Source organism: Notolabrus celidotus, chromosome 21 (genome assembly GCF_009762535.1).
Source record: "Notolabrus celidotus isolate fNotCel1 chromosome 21, fNotCel1.pri, whole genome shotgun sequence".
Taxonomy (NCBI): Eukaryota; Metazoa; Chordata; class Actinopteri; order Labriformes; family Labridae; genus Notolabrus; species Notolabrus celidotus.
The window spans coordinates 16,034,492-16,052,032 of record NC_048292.1 but is presented as its reverse complement, the minus strand read 5'-3'; the positions used below and the strand labels follow the sequence as shown (position 1 = coordinate 16,052,032).

Below are 17,541 nucleotides of genomic sequence, written 5' to 3'. Positions count from 1 at the left end.
AATTCAGTCACTGAACTTGAACCTCTGGGCTGTGTTTGTGGTGTTGGAACCTTTTAGAGATTTATTCATTTAAACATCAAACAAATAATCTGCCTCACTCATCTGTGCACTTTATCGGACTAACATAAGTCTGACACACACAGTTTTTACACTCTTTCTAGCATTATTTATTAATATGTCAGCACTGATTAGCAGCTATTTGTATCTGTGCTACAATTCCTGGACTGTTAGCTCGTTCAGCGTTGGTCACACACTGAATTATTTTTCGAGGAAGTACATAGACGTCAGGATCAGTCAGAAACGCCATAATAACCATCTATTAGTGACGCAGCATCCATATGAATCTGTGAATAAACACCTTGAAAATAAACTGCGAGGCGCTGGTGGCCTAGCGGTCTAAGTGTCACACGAATAGAGGCTATAGTCCTCGTTGTAGAGGTCGCCGGTTCAACTCCCGGCTGGTCGACCATTTCTTGCATGTCATCCCCCACTCTCTACTCCCCACATTTCCTGTCTCTCTTCACCTGTCCTATCCAATAAAGGCCAAAAACCCCAAAATTTAACTTTAAAAATGAATAAATAAATAAACCACAAAGAAATCAGCTGTACTACGCTGAGAGAGCACCTGTTTCTGTTCCATAAGCTACCAGCTCGCAAAACGAGACAACCAACGTTCAGACTTTAGTGATCGACATGTTTCATTCTTCTTTTTCTTCATGAAGCCGTCCCTGAATCATACATGAGAAAGAGGGATCAGTCGAAAGCTGCACCTCTTATGAACTGTTAGACACATTAGGAGCTTCTGTATTAGATTTTGTCACATTGGTTCAGCTGCCGTCTCCTCCACTTTCCAACAGACATCCATCTCAGTCGATGCTGCGTCTGTGTCAGAGCTCTCTCTCTCTATCATTCAGGCCAATTAAACCTGAAACATCCCCTCTCCCGGCTCCGCAACAGTTCATTATGTGAGTCAGGTCTGAGTCTGCCGGGATCATAATCGGCTTCATGGAGGAGAAGGTGAGCTGGAGACGAGGCGGTGCAGACAGCCGCTCGTCTCTCTGCTCATAATTAGACCGTGGAATGGACCCAGAGGAGAAAATCAACAGCGGCTCATCCCGACCCCGAAATAACAAGCTGCTGCTGCACAATCTGAGCCGATAAAATCCTTCAAATGGATCCAAACACATGGCAGAGAGTTGAACAGGAGCAAAGATCAGACTGGAATTGAACATTTTTGTCATTATCGGTTGGATGGTTTGAACGAGTGTGTGTGCATTTAACGAAGGCAGAGGTTAGAAAAAAGATCAAAACGTGTACAAAGTTTCATCAGCAGGCGGCAGTGTGAGGACACACAGATCTTTAGTGAAGTAACATCACTTTGGGGAGGTATAGTTGAGTGAGGAAAAAAAAATGACAGCTGAAGAGTCAGAAGTTTGGGGTTTTGTGTTAACAACAGTGACATCTGTTAGAAAAGATAAGTATGGATATGTGTAATCTTATTAGTATCAGCCACCAGGAGCAGCTCATTACTGGTTATAGGTACTGGCTCAAAAGAATCCATATCCTGCATCCCGATCCAACACCCTCAGTCTTTGCTTTATTGAAATTTAGGAGCAGTAGTCAACACTCACATCGACGGAGTAGCTCCTCTCCGGTCCTTTCTTCCCCACAGCGACGACCTGCCAGTGCAGCATCCTGGAGTGAGAGAGGTCGATGAAGAGCTCGCCGTACGTCCACCGAACGTAGAGGACGCCGTGAGAGTAATCCACAGAGGAGATGTGAGGAGCCTCGGGAGCTGCAGACAAAAAGACATCGACAGAGAGGGTGAGACATGTGGACGTGCATCACTGTGATGTTCCAACGTTTACTTTTATGGATGTTTCTTAGTGAGGTCGCATCTTTATTTTGTTTCTTTTTGTGAATCTGAATCTGTTCTCACATCTACTGTCACTAAAAAGAGTAACTACACACTAAACTGAGGTTAAGGAGGGGTGGTTGTACACACATCATGAAGGTGCAGAGGGTTTAAAAACTGCAAAACAAAGTCGCACTCTAACTCAACACCACAAAAAGTCACCGTCTAGAGTTGGGCGATATTGAAAAAGATGTTATCACAATAACATTTTTCATATCAGTCAATATTAGGGTTGCAAATGGGTGGAAAATTACCAGCAAATTTCCAAAAAGTTTCCAGTAAATTTCCATGGGAAGTTAAGCTGGGGAATTTGGGAAATACTCCAAATTGGAAACTTTCCATGGGAATTATGGGACTTAATGGGAATTGAGGGTAATTTAATGGAAATGTATCATATCCAAGCATAAATATGTTTTGTTATAAGCAGACATCCATCCAAAATAATACAATTAAAACAGATTTATTTGCAAGTAGAACTTTACCAAGTGTTAAATATATTATTGAACAATCAATTCTTTCATTGAAGAACAAAAACATGAATGTTGAGTTAAATATTACTCATCCCCCTGACCCAACCCATTGATATTTGTAAGTTAAACATTAGTACCATACATCAAATTTGTTGAATATTTTACCACATAATATCATCAAAACATACTTCACTTTGTATAGTCCACAGGCTCAAATGTGTGGCTTCAATAGTCTTGTGCTCTGGGCTCAAAAGTGGTCCAGGATTCTAGAAATCATCTCTGCTTCATGTGATGGAGGAATGCACAGTGCATGTAGGGGGCGTGGTCTCAATAGCCCTGCAGTAAGCAGTGTGCTATGTGCATGTGATTGAGGAATGGCATAGATGTTCAACTGTACTTGCATGAAATCTGATTGTTTTAGTCAGGATTATGCCAAAATATATTTCCCCCTACTATGTTTAAGTTCCTTATTAAGAGCCAACATTCAAATTGGTAAATTCCTGTTTTATTCCTGTTTATTCCCTAGATGCATTGAATAAAGACGGTTAAACGTGTTTTCCATGTAAACCTCAATTCGGAATTACTATTTCCATGTAAACACGGAGGAGAATACTTTAATTCCGAATTATTTAATTCTGAATAATTAATTCAGAATTAAAAAACATAATGTAACCATGGCCATGATAAATATTGAATCATTATTCCGTTTAAATTTAAAGTCCGATTTTTGCTCCTGACAGAAAGTTGAAGACAGTTTGTTAACTTATGTCTGGAATTTAGTTCTCTGATAAGCTTCTTGAACCCCTAATTTTTCAATCTGTCTAACATTAGGTGGCAACTAACGTCTAAGGCACATCACCGCCCCCTCCCTTTCCAGTAGGCGGGTGTAATTACAGGTTTAGATATATCAAACATTTTTTATATTTATTTTGAGGAAAATGAAATCGGGATAATTATCCTTATCAAATTGTCACCCAGCCCTATCACAGTCACAGTGTTTGTTTTTGAAAATTACTCTTAAACCTGGGATGTTCTTGCTTTTAATTCCCCTATGCAAAGACATGATGGCTACCAAGCATCTCCAGCTTTGGTATATCTTCAGCTGTGCATGGCCTTAAAAAATGACACAAAACCAACGTGAGGTGCAGTATGTCTATAACCAGCAGGGGCAGTGTGGAGGCTGAGCAAATCTAAAAGAGTTGGCAGCATGAGCAACACACACTCGTCTTTGTTCCGTCAGTCTGGATTTCCTTTAATTTTTTTTTACCTTTATTTTGAGATACACAATCTCTTTTACAAGGGAGTCCAAGACAGCAGCATTAAATGTTTCACATCCAGAAAAACACAAAAGAAAATTCAATAACAAATAACTATTACCCCAAGTAATAAAGTAGCAGTGAAACATGCACACAAGCTGATCAGATAATCCTTTAACCTAGTTTTAAAATCCTCCAATCTCATAAAATAATCCACTTTTAGGTGACCTTGAAGCTCAAAAGGGAACAAAAACATTAAAAGCACTTTTACCAAAAACAAAGCGAGTCCAAGGAACAACAGAATTCCTCCATGGGACCGAATAATACAGACGCTGACGACTTTAGGAGTCAATAAAGACCATAAATAAGACGGTAGATCATGTACTATTGTCTTATAAAGAAATATATAACAATGCTCTATTCTTCTGTTATGTAAGGAAGACTATATACACACTAGTCAAAAGTTTGGAAACACCTTCTCATTCAAGAGTTTGTATTTATTTGAATTAATTGAAACACTGTAGATTAATATCAAAGCCATCAAAACTATGAAAGAACATATATGGAATTATTTAATTAACAAAAAAGTGTTAAACAAACCAGAATCTGTTTTATATTTTAGATTCTGTAAAGTAGCCCCCTTTTTCCTTCATGACAGCTTTGCACACTCTTGGTATTCTCTCAGTCTGCTTCATGAAGTGGTCTCCTGGAATGGTTTCTAATTAACATGAGCCTTGTCAAGAGTTCCTTTGTAGAATGACTTGCCTTCTTAATGTGTTTGAGACCATCAGTTGATCAGAGGTAGGGTTAGTACACCATGGATAGCCCTATTTGACTACTGTTGTAATCCTTTTATGGCAAAACCAGATTATTTCATAGTTTTGATGTCTTCAGTATAAATCTACAATCAGCAGAATGAGGGACAGTTTTATCCACCAGGCAGTCAGGATGCTGAACTCTCTCCCTGTTTTGCCCCCTCTTCCCATAGTGCCCCCTTCACTGACTTAACCCGGTCACTGACCCCCCCCAAATAAACGCTGAGGTCTGCCATCCTCAGGACTGAAACACACACACTCACTTTGATTTTAAATTGCACTATAGCAAAGTTTTTGCACTGTTGTAAATTGTATTTTATATTTTTATTAGCTGACTTCTTATCTTTTTCCTATGTTTATCTGTTGTTGTCATTGTTAGGGTCTGAGAGAGAAACGTAATATCAAATCCTCTGTATGTCTGGTGCATACTGCAGTTTTTGACAATAAAGAAGACTTTGAACTTTGAACAATGTTGAAAATAATTAAAATAAATAAAGAAACATTGAATGAGAAGGTGTGTACAAACTTTTGACTGTTAGTGTATACTTTAAAAGAAACCCAACTTCACCTACAGTTTTTTGTTTAGACTCAATATGATGATACGTACCACCTATGTTGCTGCCGCTGTTCGTTTTCTACCTTGATCTCAGCGTGTACATAGAGGAAACCTTGAGTGTCACCATGACTGTTTTTTGCATCCCACACATCCAACGACCTGAGCTTTATGGTGCGCCCTCTTGAGGTATCCTCCAATAACATGCATAAGTGTACAGTCAAGTATAATTACAGTTACGCTCATGAAGCGGCCAGATGGTACCCGTGTGCGAGGCTACACAGCAAGCATTTCCCTGACCATAACATTTTGGCCGAGCTTAAGTAGCAGAAGTAATTTGAGGGATGTTGAAACTTTCAGTTTTATAGTATAGTTAAAATAACAGATGGATTGGATGTTGGTTTTGATGTCAGCAGTGAAACATACATAAGATGATATATGTTCAGTTTCAGGTAGGACTCAGCAGCAGGTCCATCAAACTGTCTGACACATAAAGACCATGATTCCTCTGGACCCGAGTGTGAGAGAGTCCTGTGTGTGTGTGTGTGTGTGTGTGTGTGTGTGTGTGTGTGTGTGTGTGTGTGTGTGTGTGTGTGTGTACCTGTGACGAAGCTGACTGTGGAGCTCTCACAACAGCTGAGCAACGGGTCGCCCCACGTCACCATGGAAACACGGAAATTATAATACCAGGCCGGCAGCAGGTCAGTCACCCTCTGTGGAGAAATAGAGAGAGAGGGAGAGCTGAGTCACATGATGTACAAGAATTTGAGGACAAGGGAGGAAATATGGATTTATTTTTTTGTATTCGGGCTCTTATTATTTTTATTTTTATCCACCAGCTCAAAATCAGGACCAGATTTGAAGGATTACAGGGCAGTCATAGCTCTGTAGATGGTCCGGTGCTCTGGGTCTAGATTTAAGGAGAGTTACATCTAATGTATGGTGGACTTTTTAGGACAAAACCATCACAAACATTTGGCTACAAGAAAACAAACAAAAAAATTCAACACCATGAAACATTTCTTGACTCATATCTGACATTTCTTCAGATGTCAACAAGCACAAACAAACAAAAACAAGTGTGACTGTGCTTTGTTCATATCAGCCAGTAACATTCATCAGTGTCTCTGTGTGTGTGTCGCTGTGTGTGTTCGTACCACAGAGGCGATGACGGAGGCGGTGGCAGCGATTTCGTAGTACGTGGTCCACTCTGACACGAGGGTGACGGGGTTAAAGAAGAACGTTTGGAGGACATACTTCCTGAACGCCACGTGGTACGAACGCTGCCAGCTGAGGATGACCGCCGTCGGGCTGAGAGGATACACGGCCAGCTCACGCACACCTGTGGGCTCTGATGCAGGAACAAACACACATTTAGAGAGAAGTTGGTCTCTGCAACATTGAAATGCAGCATGACATCATGAATCCCAATGCTGATGTAGTTGTTGACATGTTTCTCACCGATATCGATGATGACAGGCTCAGACGGAGGACTGAACAGCGGTCCGTTGGTGTGATAGACGACCACTCTGTACTGAGCACCGGGGGTCAGGTTAGTGACGATGTCGCTCGTAGAGTTCTCCTGTAAAGAAATAAATTATCAGCGTTATTTAAAGATTAACTTGATATTAATAAATCTTTTTTTTTAAGTTATATTTTTGGCCCTTTTGCCTTTATTTTATAGGACAGCTGAAGAGAGACAGGAAATGTGGGGAGTAGAGAGTGGGGAAAGACATGCAGGAAATGGTCGACTGGCCGGGAATCGAATCGGCGACCCCTGCGGCGAGGACTGTAGCCTCTGTATGTGGCGCTTAGACTGCTAGACCACCAGCGCCCCAGTATTTATAAATCTAAGGCAAAAGGGATCCTGAGCAGGCATTTCTTCAATGATCTGGACCTCAAAACAAAGCAGGTGTTTAAAGTGTCCTGATAATAAGACTCATGCTGAAATATTTAAAGAAAAAAAAGTAAGACAAAAATATGAAAACATTAAAGAAAGATGAAAAAAAAAATAATAATTTGAAATTTATGCAATTTTTTTTACTTTTACAAGCAGGCCAATGAAGTTCAAAAAAAGACTGCACATTTTTGAATTTCAATTTAAAAAGTATGTAGAGCTACAAGATGTAAACTGTTTAGGCTTTTTCTTTTACAATGTTGTGAAATGTTGTATTCAAAGTAAAGATTTAAGTAAATAAAATAATTTCAATTGAAAACACTTCTCTGTTAAACTGCGACTGCCGTCATATTTGTAGACTAAAGTACAAATATTTTCAAAGAAATTGAAATATTCAAAATATAAAGTTGTTATTTCTTGATTTAAAAAAACGAACAAAATAAAGACAGTTACTAGTTTGAATTTGGGCCAAAAAATAATAAAAATAATAATAAATAGAAAAATAATAAATAGAAAAGTAATAATAAATATATAAATACATAGAAAAACAATAATAAATATATAAAGAAACATATAATAAATAGAAAAATAATAATACATAGATAAATAGTGTTGTTATGAGGTTGGTAGCAAATACAATCTACATTAAGATTAGGTAAAAATAAAGTTTTAACTCTTCCTATACTTTAAAACTATTAAATCTTAGTATTGCATGACAAAAATAATATTTTAAAAATCAAAAAATATTCGGAGAATTAAATTTACAAATTTCAGAAAAGAGAAATGTTAGTTAGAATGAAAAAAAAGATGAGACAATAGGGTTAATAACTGTAATCATATGATGCACTTCTCCTAATATTATGATTTCTTAAGCAGAGTACGATGACTTGTGTTTTGTTTAGCTTGTAGGATTCATACAGTGAATCAGCAGATCTCTTTAAATAAATGAGTCCAGTTAGTGAATGAAAACAGTCACAGCCTCTGAGTGTTCCTCATCACGTTTGTGTTTTCACACTTCAGAGTGAAAACTGAGTCAGATCACACTTCAGAGCCCGAATAATCTCCAGAGTTCAGCCGAGTCTCATTCATTAAACTCATTCAGCGAGTCTGAATCATTTCAACTTCAATGAAGACCTGTTCGGTCTGAATCACAGAGTCAGCGGAGAAATCTGCACTTCACCCAGAAATAAATCAACATCAAGAGCTGCAGAATGAATGAGTTTCCTTTTCCTTCATTAACATTTGACACAAAACAATACCTGGCTGCATCACGTTACCTCACTGCAGTAGGTGTTCTCCATCCTCTGGCTCAGACTCGGTCTCAGACAAGTCATAGAGACCACGGACACCATGCTGCCGTTGTGGCTCTCAGAGGCCGGCGCCCAAGAGACGGCGGCAGTGCTAGAGTCCAGGAGTCTGACGCTGACAGCCTGAGGACGCTCACGGAGCTCCTCCAACAGCTCTCCACTCGGACCTGAGAGTGCACAGAGAGGGAGTCATGATAATGAGACCACAACAGCCACATTAGAGTAAAACTGGATTAAATGCATGTTGTTGACAGTTTTGTTGGAATATCCCTTTAAAAAGCACTAAACACTAGTATTCACATCCATGTGTACATACTGAGGTAGAAGGTGAAGCCGGTGTTGGCGGCGCTCTCTCTCGCCTCACACTCTCCGGATCCGCTCAGTGTGGTGACCTGGACTCGGTACGTTCCTGGCTCTGTTAACTCTGTGAAGAACTCGTGAGTGTTTTCATCCACAGTGGCTGTTTCTGTGGAGTTACCTGAAACACACAAGAGGACAGGTGAGTATGAGTCAGACACTTTTCAGACGAATGAAGTGTTTATTATATTTTTCAGATAAGTATCCGTGTTCTCTGTTGTACCGTCTCTGTAGATGTAGACGTTGAAGCCGTCGTAGCTGGTGGGGGCGCGGGGGGGCAGCCAACGGAGCTCCAGCAGGATGGGGGGCAGTTTCGTGGGCAGGATGGCGGTCTCAACAGGCAGCCCCATGGCAGACCCCGGCTCATTGGAGTCCTCGTACTCGGGCACGACAGCGTTCACAAACTCATCATCTCGGTCAGAGGGGGACGGATCAGGAGGGTCAGGCCAGTAGCTCTGAGTCTCCGCCTCTACAGTCTGATTACTCCCTGTCAGGTTATGTGTTGGGACAAAGGGCAGCTGAGTGGTCGCCCTCGCTGCCTCCTCAGACGGGTTCACCTCCTGATCCTTTTCCTGCTCCTCCTCCAGCATAGGGACCTCACGGGCTTGGCGGGAGGTGTGAGGGCTCTCCTCGTCCTCTTCAGGGAGGATGATGCTGGAGGCGTCACTTGGCGCCGTCCTCTGGTTCAGGTGGACGATCTTCCGGGAAATGTTGAGGGGAGGGAAGGGGACTGAAGGGGGACAACAGAGCAGGATAGGAGGACGATTAAAAACCTTAACCTGTCAACTTACTGGGTTTTTATTCATAGAAACATCTGTGAGGTGAAAAAAGCAGTGAAATATAAATGAAAAATGTATCATCACTGTCAGACAGAAACCTCGTATCTCCACATTTAATCATTTTGTTTTCAATAAATCAATGCTATTGATCTTCTTTCTAAAATATAACAGATGAAAGTATTTTTAATAGCTTGTGGTTGAATCTCATTTAGTGTTTGTAATGTGAAAAACATATCACTTACTAACATTTTTTACTTCCTGGAAATTAGTGGTTTTGGAGATACAAGGTTTCAGCCTGACAGTGACAATATTTAAAAGTTGTCTACATGAAATTGTTTTAAGTTTAATCTTTCAGTTTCAGAAATGTTAAGATAGCTGTAGTTGTTTTAGGATAATTTAAGAAGAGGATAAAGGAATACATTTATCAGGACCAAGAAAATTTAACTTTTTTAAATACTAATGATAACAATAATAAAAATAATTGATACAACTTATATAGTGCTTTCTGGCTACTCAAAGACGCTTAAATAATAACTAACCAACTAACTAACTACCTAACTAACTAACTAACTAACTAACTAACTAACTAACTAACTACCTAACTAACTAACTAACCAACTAACTAACTACCTAACTAACTAACTAACTAACTAACTAACTAACTAACTAACTAACTAACTAACTAACTAACTAACTAACTAACTAACTAACTAACCAACTAACTAACTACCTAACTAACTAACTAACTAACTAACTAACTAACTAAATAAATAAATAACTAAATAAACAAATAAATAAATAAATAGATAAAATATATACAATATATAATCCTACAAAATTACTTTTATGTAATTATTTAATTTAAACTTTCTGAGCCTTCAAGTGAAATTTCTGATCTGAGACATCTTAAAAATAAAGCCTCATTAACACAATTTGAGCATTTTAAAGGTACAATGTGTAGTATTGAGCAGAACAGACTTTTTAGAAATGGAACTTAATATTCATTAAAATATTGAACTCAGTGTATAATCACATGAATACAATAAATATTTCATTTAAATGATAAATAGAAAAATTATCTCAAAAGTCCAGGTGAGAAAGCTGAGAACTTAAGCAAAATGGCAAAAAAAAGTGATGTGAAAGTCTATGTTGTTTCTGTATGTATCTCCTTATGGATAACTGTTCTGCATTCAAAAGTTCAATAGATATTTTAAAAACAGTCACACTGTTTTTCTTCATACGTGACTTTATATCATAAACAGTGATAATGTATGAGACTGATACTGTTACTGTTACAATACTAACAACTGTTACATAACAGTATTGTAATATTTACTTTGTTGACAGTCTGTAACACACTAACATAAGAAACAACAGGTCATTAAATATTTGACATAATTTTCACTCTCAGTTTGAACACCTGACTCAGTGAGTCTCTGCAGGAAACACAACATTTCACACCCATCGTCACGTTCAGGTGTCAGAGTGAGAAGTATTTTTAGAAACACGACTCGTTAATCCTCATCAGCTGTTTTCATTAATAATGAAGAGACTCAGAGGGGGGACACTAATGTTATAATAAGATAATGCAGCATAATGAATGTCACTGTGTGTGTGAGTGAGTCTCACCGGTCCTGTGGTGCACAGGTGTGTGTGTGATGTCACTGTGTGTGATCATGGCGCTCTGGTAGGCAGTGACTTCAGAGATCAGCTGGAAGGTGATGTTTCTGTAACAAACTCCGGGTAACCAGTGTTTGAACACCGTCTTCCCCCGGTAGAAATCTACACACACGCGAAGACAGGTTAATGGTTATTAGAAAAGACTGTATAAAGATAATAATAAAAGTAATAAAAAGTGTTATAAACCTGTTATTACATGTACATTAACTGACTATTACATAATTATAAGCATTGGGATATGTGTGTGAACAGCATCTGTACCTTTATAAAGCATGTATCGTCTGTCGTGTCCCTCTGTGAAGCTGATGTTGACTCTGCTGAAGACATTTCCAGGCGGAGGGTCGATCTGAAACACAACCCCCGTCTCCGGAGACTCCTTAAAGTCAGCTATGTGTGCGCTGCGGACTGGGAGGGGCTCTGAGGACACAAGACAAGGACACACGACAAGGACACAAACAAGGACAAACACAAGGAAGATAAAAACAACAAGGACACAAATAACGAGAGGTCAGACTTTGAACTTTGACATTTTTCTTGCATCAGATGTTTTAAAATGAAAACACTTGAACTAGATGGATTTGAGTGATTCCAGTATCTTACTTGTGAGTACAGGTAGGGTCTTTATGGGTCTGGACCAGGTCTGTCCCTGTCTAACCAGCAGTCCCACTGTGTAGCAGAGACCGTGGAAGGAGGTGTTGAACAGAACCGGCTCGCTCGTGTTCACAAACTGGACCAGAACGGGTCGGGGTTCTCCGGAGATCTGAGCTCCGTACGCCGTCACGTTCTCCTGCAGGTCCGAGGGCTCAAGGGTCGCCGTGATCAGGCCATCCTCGTTCACCGACGCCTGGAACGCCAGCACGCTCTGAGGGAGGAACGGAGTCCAGGTTAGAACACACAGGTGATACAAACAGATACTTTTATTTAAAGCTGGGGTTGGTAGTCAGATTTAGATACACTTTTTGTTATACTGGTTAAAATGATCTTTATGTCCTGATGGCAATCAATACATAATGTGTTCTTAAAAAAAGAGCCAAAAAAGCTGCTATCTATAGCCGGAGGAAACCTGGGAAAACACCAACGAATCCCCGCCTTCAGGGTCCAATTTATAAAACCATTCAAATCCCGTCCACGCTGTTCTGCCCGCCTCCTGCGCGTCCTGCTTCCCCTGCCTCTATTTACTGCCCTTCTCGCTTGACCTTGGGCCTGTCCCCTCTGACCCGATGAGGTGCTTTGCTCAGGACTGTAGTCCGGTTCAGAGTGACTACCAACCCTAGCTTTAAGGTGGACAACATAGGGCTATTTATTTCATCGTTGATTTATCTGACAGGCATTTTCTCATTGTTTTTAATATATTTCTGACCTATAGAATGTCAGGAAAGCGTATTAAAACACCCATCATACATCTTCAAACGTCAAAAAAACAAAAAAACAGATGTATTTAACTGAAAATCTAAATTTAAAACTTAACAAAGAACAATCAGATGATTTACAACATTTATTTGGGCAGATATATTGGACTCTAGCACAGCTACCCAGTCTGTAGTTCTGGTTAATGTCTACTGCCATAATGCTATAATGCTCTACTACCCGGATGTAAACAAGCAGAGCTAACAGACACATCCATCCATCTCGTAGCATGGCGCAGTTTGTCAGTATTTAGATCTGGTGATAGAGTTGTAAAGTTGGAGCCGTGTGTAACCAGCGTATCCATGTGGATGTAAACCTGCAAGGAGGACTGAAAGCTGGGGGTGCTACCTCTGCTAATGGTAGCCACACTCTGCAAACCAATTTGAAATTGTTTCCTCACAGACTCTGCTTCACAGCATCCCTTGATCTGACTTCTCAAATGTCAAAATCTGACGAGAATCGGTTCAAACTTGCAAATAGAAAAGCTGAACTACAAAAACAATCATCGAGATGTGACAAATTCCTTTTGCGCCAATTCGTGAATCAACTGTTTACACTTCAAATGGTTTCTATTTCAGAAATGTTAATCAATATTCCAGTCATTAAAATCATGCTGCGCCGATGATTATGTTAAATATGCTAAACTATATTTCTGTCATTTATTCCCCCTGCAGCTTGACTCATGAATCATTCAGATCCTTTAAATAGACTGCACCGCCTCAAAGGTCACATCCATCAATCCTGGTTAATACTTAGAAATAAAGTCACACTCCTCCTCCTCGTTCCTCCTACTTGTTCCTCATCCATCTCCTCATCGTTCTCCTCCTCCACTTACAGCCTTCTTGAACCAACCATTGGCTCTGTGTATTTGCTGGAGATAAAGATAGCCTTCCTGTACCTGGAATCATGACTGGCTCAGTGTATTCACTGACATGAGTCATCAAACTACATTCTCTTAAGTACCCACGGGCTCTGTGTATTTAATGAAAAATACTCAATGTTTATAGTCATTTTGAACCAATCAATGGTTTTGTGTATTTACTGGAAATACTCATCACTTCCCAGGAACAGCTTAATGGCTCTGGGTATGTAATGAAATGAGGATCTATTCCAAACCTCCTTTGCTCTCCATTAACTAAACAAATTTAAGGAGTTGAGATTACACAACTCCAGGAAGCATCACGCAGCTCTGTGTAAGTGCTGGGATTCCTCCCCTCCAGCTCCTTACTTAGTGCTGATATAATGAATAATACTAAATATAACATGTGCAGTTTAATTACTCCATATTCAATGAACATCAGAATCACTAAACTGGTCTCTGGATGTCTACTGAAGATGAATATTAAAGTTTTCTGGGATCAGCTGATGGGAGCGTGTCAGAACTGATTTCCTGCCGGTTCAGGTGATAGATGGTATCAGGTGTTGTTTCATTAAACCTGTCAGCAGGAGAGCCGGCTCCTCGCCGAGCGTCACCGCTCTGACAGGGTGGAGGTGACAACATGAAATCTGGATCCTGATTGGAGGAGAGATAAAGAGGAGCGATTGTCTCCGAGCGAAAAGATGAGAGAGGAGGAGAGGACATAGAGTCAGCTGAGAACAATATCACATATGTGTACGATATCAAATATTACGTACAATTTCATGTTTTCAGATATTTCTCAAAGTCCTGAATCATAAATTGTGACTTAATGTTCATCGTCCATTGTTACAAGAAGGAAAAGCTGACTTATTTAACCATTTAATCCCTTTGTATTTACAAAAAAACTGCATCCAGCTTCATGTCTGTTCTCTGTCACCGTGATTCGAGGGTTTGTACTGACCATGAACAGCAGCATTAGTCTCAGCGGGGATCTTTATGAGTGGATTAAAGTGTTTCTAATATCAATAACGGAAACAAACCAAACACAGAGTTTACACTAACTCTCTGCAGCTCAGCAGATAATCCAGCAGATTCTGACCCACTTCTCTAATCTGACAGTCTCAAAGTGAAGCACATAGTCCCTAAACATGAGCTGCACTGATGCATGCTGGGAGATTTCACTATTTAGTTGCAACAAGGATGTCAAGATGAAAATAAAACCCTGTTGGATGAAAACTGTCAGGAGTCTGTGTGTGTGTAGTTTAAGTGTCAGAGTGAAGATGGCTGACGGCAGAAGTAGGATTTTATTAAAACAGACAGCCGCTTTTTTAATTTAACAACATATCCTGGATCATAAATTCAGGTCTGACACTTTTGAAAAGAGGAAACAGCTTACAGAATCCATATTTTAGCAGTGGATAAACCTTGTCACCTGCTGTCATAGACGTACATTCATTAGGAAGCACACCTACCCCTCTCCATATGGCGGCTGTGTTGATGTATTGCTCCTATGAACAACAGCGACCTAGTCATCTACCTGTTTATATCTGTATTTGTATATATATAATATGTACCATCAGAGGTCATGTTACACTGCAAGCCCCACCTAGCTCAACCACATGCCTCCATATTTGATTTTAAATGGTTTGCTTTCCAGGCAATGAAAAACCTCTCTCTGCCTGTGAGGGGGTTTTACAATAAAATCTCACTCTCTCTTAGTCTGTCTCTTCCTCTCTCTCTCTGTAAACGTGGGTGATTCACCCTCATAAAGTCCTCTCTCTCCTCTGTTGGCCTTTTAAAATGTCGAGATGCCGCTCTGGTTTAATTACTGAGCGCTGGTATTTGGAGAGAGAGAGCAGGTCCTGAGACGTGAAGTGAGATGAGGGGAGGCGGTGACGAGGAAAACATAGTCTGTGCCGACAGATTCACTATCTCAAAGTTAGTACATGACAGTGTTAGAGTTAACTGGAGAACTGAACTGTTCATTTTATTTGTATGGAGAACGCTGCACTCAGCTCTTAGACTTATCTTTGTTGTTCATAAACTAGGGATGTAAATTTCATGTATTTTCTGTGATCACTCTTTTGAAATGTTAAGGATCAACTATCGATTAATCATTAAAAAAAACGTAAAAGTTTTCCATGTCAAAAACAATGCCAAATGCATTTTTTTCCACTGAATCAAATTTTCCTTCACAACACAATGTATATAACTGACAGTATTGGATATCTACGGATCGCATTGAGGTGTTCAAAATGTTAAACACGCTGAATATAAACATGTGGAGCAGGCTCATAATCTCCACGGACACACAGTCCTAAAAGTGAAGCCTCAGACTTCAACAAGAGGACTGAACAGAAACATATTTTAGACTCAGTGTCCAGTTTTCTGTCTACTCGTTCTTATTGAGAAAAATAAGCATGTGTAGGTGGTGACAGGTGTCAGCCAGGAGTGCAACCGGGTCATAATCAGTCCGGCGGTGGAGGAAAAAAGTGCTTGTGGAGACCTGTCACTCAGCCGCAGCCCCCAGCTGAGCAGCTCTGCTATGCGCAACACCTTTAGTCAGCTGATTCACATCAAAACATGCTTTAAACTTAAAACACCTCCCTGATAGCTGAACGAAATATAAGACCATGATGTTTGTTCCACATGATAGAAAGCGAAACAAAAAAATGTGTTTGAATAAGTTGTTAATAATCAATGAATTGATACTCAATTAATTGTTGACTTCCCTATCTTAAACCATTCACTTCAAAAATAAAGTCTGAAAATATTTAAAACATATCATTGCCAATAAAGAAATAAAGAAATAGACCAATATCAACAAAAAAGCTTTAGACATGGTGTACCTCAGGGCTCAATTCTGGGTCCCATTATTTTCTTTAATTCAATCAATCCATTTTGTATTTTGTGACAGCTAATATCAACAAAAAATTATCTGAGTACACATAAAGAGCATGTTTAGAGCACACTCTTTAATAGATCATTTACAGAGACCCAACATTAATCCATCCTTAGACTTCCTTTAACAGGCAGAAACTTCCAACAGAACCAGACTCACTACAAAATACATTTACTGAGTTACCATTCTTATTTTGGTCCCAAAATGAGTTATTTTCTCTGCTGATGATATATAATTATATCTTCAGATTAACCTTATTAATTTCAGTATTCTTAAAGTATCCTTTAACAAAATTAGATATTCAATGTTTTGTTTATATTAAGGGATGTAAATAGTAGAGGGAAGAAGCTTGAACCTGCAAAAACACAGACAAATTAGCTAGCTACTTGCTACTATGCTTGGGGAATTATGCGTCGGAAGAGTTCTGGGAGTAATTGGATCAATACACAACACAATGGACGATCCTCTGTCCTAGGGGTGAATTCATACCAGGGTGGGGGGAAGTATAGAAATTACCACAGAAGAAGAAACACAGAGACAGGGGCTCTGAAATTTGGAGAGCCCTACAGTCACATAAACTCCCTACAAGTAAACTTTGTGTGATAATAACTACAAGACAACGAAATATAATTACACATACAGGACTCTGTAACACTAATGTGTTCTCAGTCATCATCTTAGTTCAATATTTAAGCTTCCAACCAACTGCTAATTAGCATCAAATACAAAAAAACAGCTAAGGCTGATGGGAAAACCATTTTCTCTGGAGGTTTCTGGACACAAACTGAAGTATATAACTCTATGTATGGGGGCTATTTTCAGCAGCGGGTAAAGCATGTTTGTCATAGTGTGTATTTATGACAGCAGTATGCTGTAAGGTAGCTCCATCACCATAAAGACAACAATAAAAGCGAGTATTTCTCAGTCAGAGAGGGTCGGAGGTGAAGGACGGACATCTTATAAAAATGTAAACACTCTCAGTGAAGCTGCATCAAGTTGTTAGTTGTCTTTACATGAGGAACTCTGAGACGTCCCTCTGTCCTGAGGGGGGTCGGCTCAGGGAGAGAGGAGAGAAAAAAAAAGAGAAAAGAAAGAAGAGCCATACCAATTCATTCAATTCATTGCAGCTCTGCAGTCGCCATGGCAACAGAGATGAAAGGAGAGGATGCTCATTATGTCTGTCTGACTCCGGGATTACCACAGACACAGCGCTGCAGGGTCTGTATGCTAATGCTAATGCTAATGCTCTCCTCTTCCTTCTAACGTCTAACACTCATGGGCTGTTTGTCCTCAGGTTTGTGTGAGCTGATCTCAGGTGATTCACCAGGACCAGGTGAAGAAATA

The 17,541-nt window shown here is 39.7% G+C and overlaps 1 protein-coding gene across 3 annotated transcripts in view; it reads right to left on the bottom strand.

The window, feature by feature from the left end:
- Window positions 1–17,541, bottom strand: part of ptpro (protein tyrosine phosphatase receptor type O) — a 61,052-nt gene that overhangs the window by 24,668 nt on the left and 18,843 nt on the right. For all 3 annotated transcript variants that reach the window (XM_034674170.1, XM_034674172.1, XM_034674171.1), the window contains exons 2-11: window positions 11,630–11,891; window positions 11,291–11,446; window positions 10,979–11,131; window positions 8,794–9,300; window positions 8,530–8,691; window positions 8,184–8,380; window positions 6,471–6,591; window positions 6,167–6,360; window positions 5,611–5,722; window positions 1,632–1,795 (exon numbers count right to left, since the gene is read on the bottom strand). In XM_034674170.1, coding sequence (XP_034530061.1) covers window positions 1,632–1,795; window positions 5,611–5,722; window positions 6,167–6,360; window positions 6,471–6,591; window positions 8,184–8,380; window positions 8,530–8,691; window positions 8,794–9,300; window positions 10,979–11,131; window positions 11,291–11,446; window positions 11,630–11,891 — 2,028 coding nt within the window. The remainder of the gene's footprint in view (window positions 1–1,631; window positions 1,796–5,610; window positions 5,723–6,166; window positions 6,361–6,470; window positions 6,592–8,183; window positions 8,381–8,529; window positions 8,692–8,793; window positions 9,301–10,978; window positions 11,132–11,290; window positions 11,447–11,629; window positions 11,892–17,541) is intronic.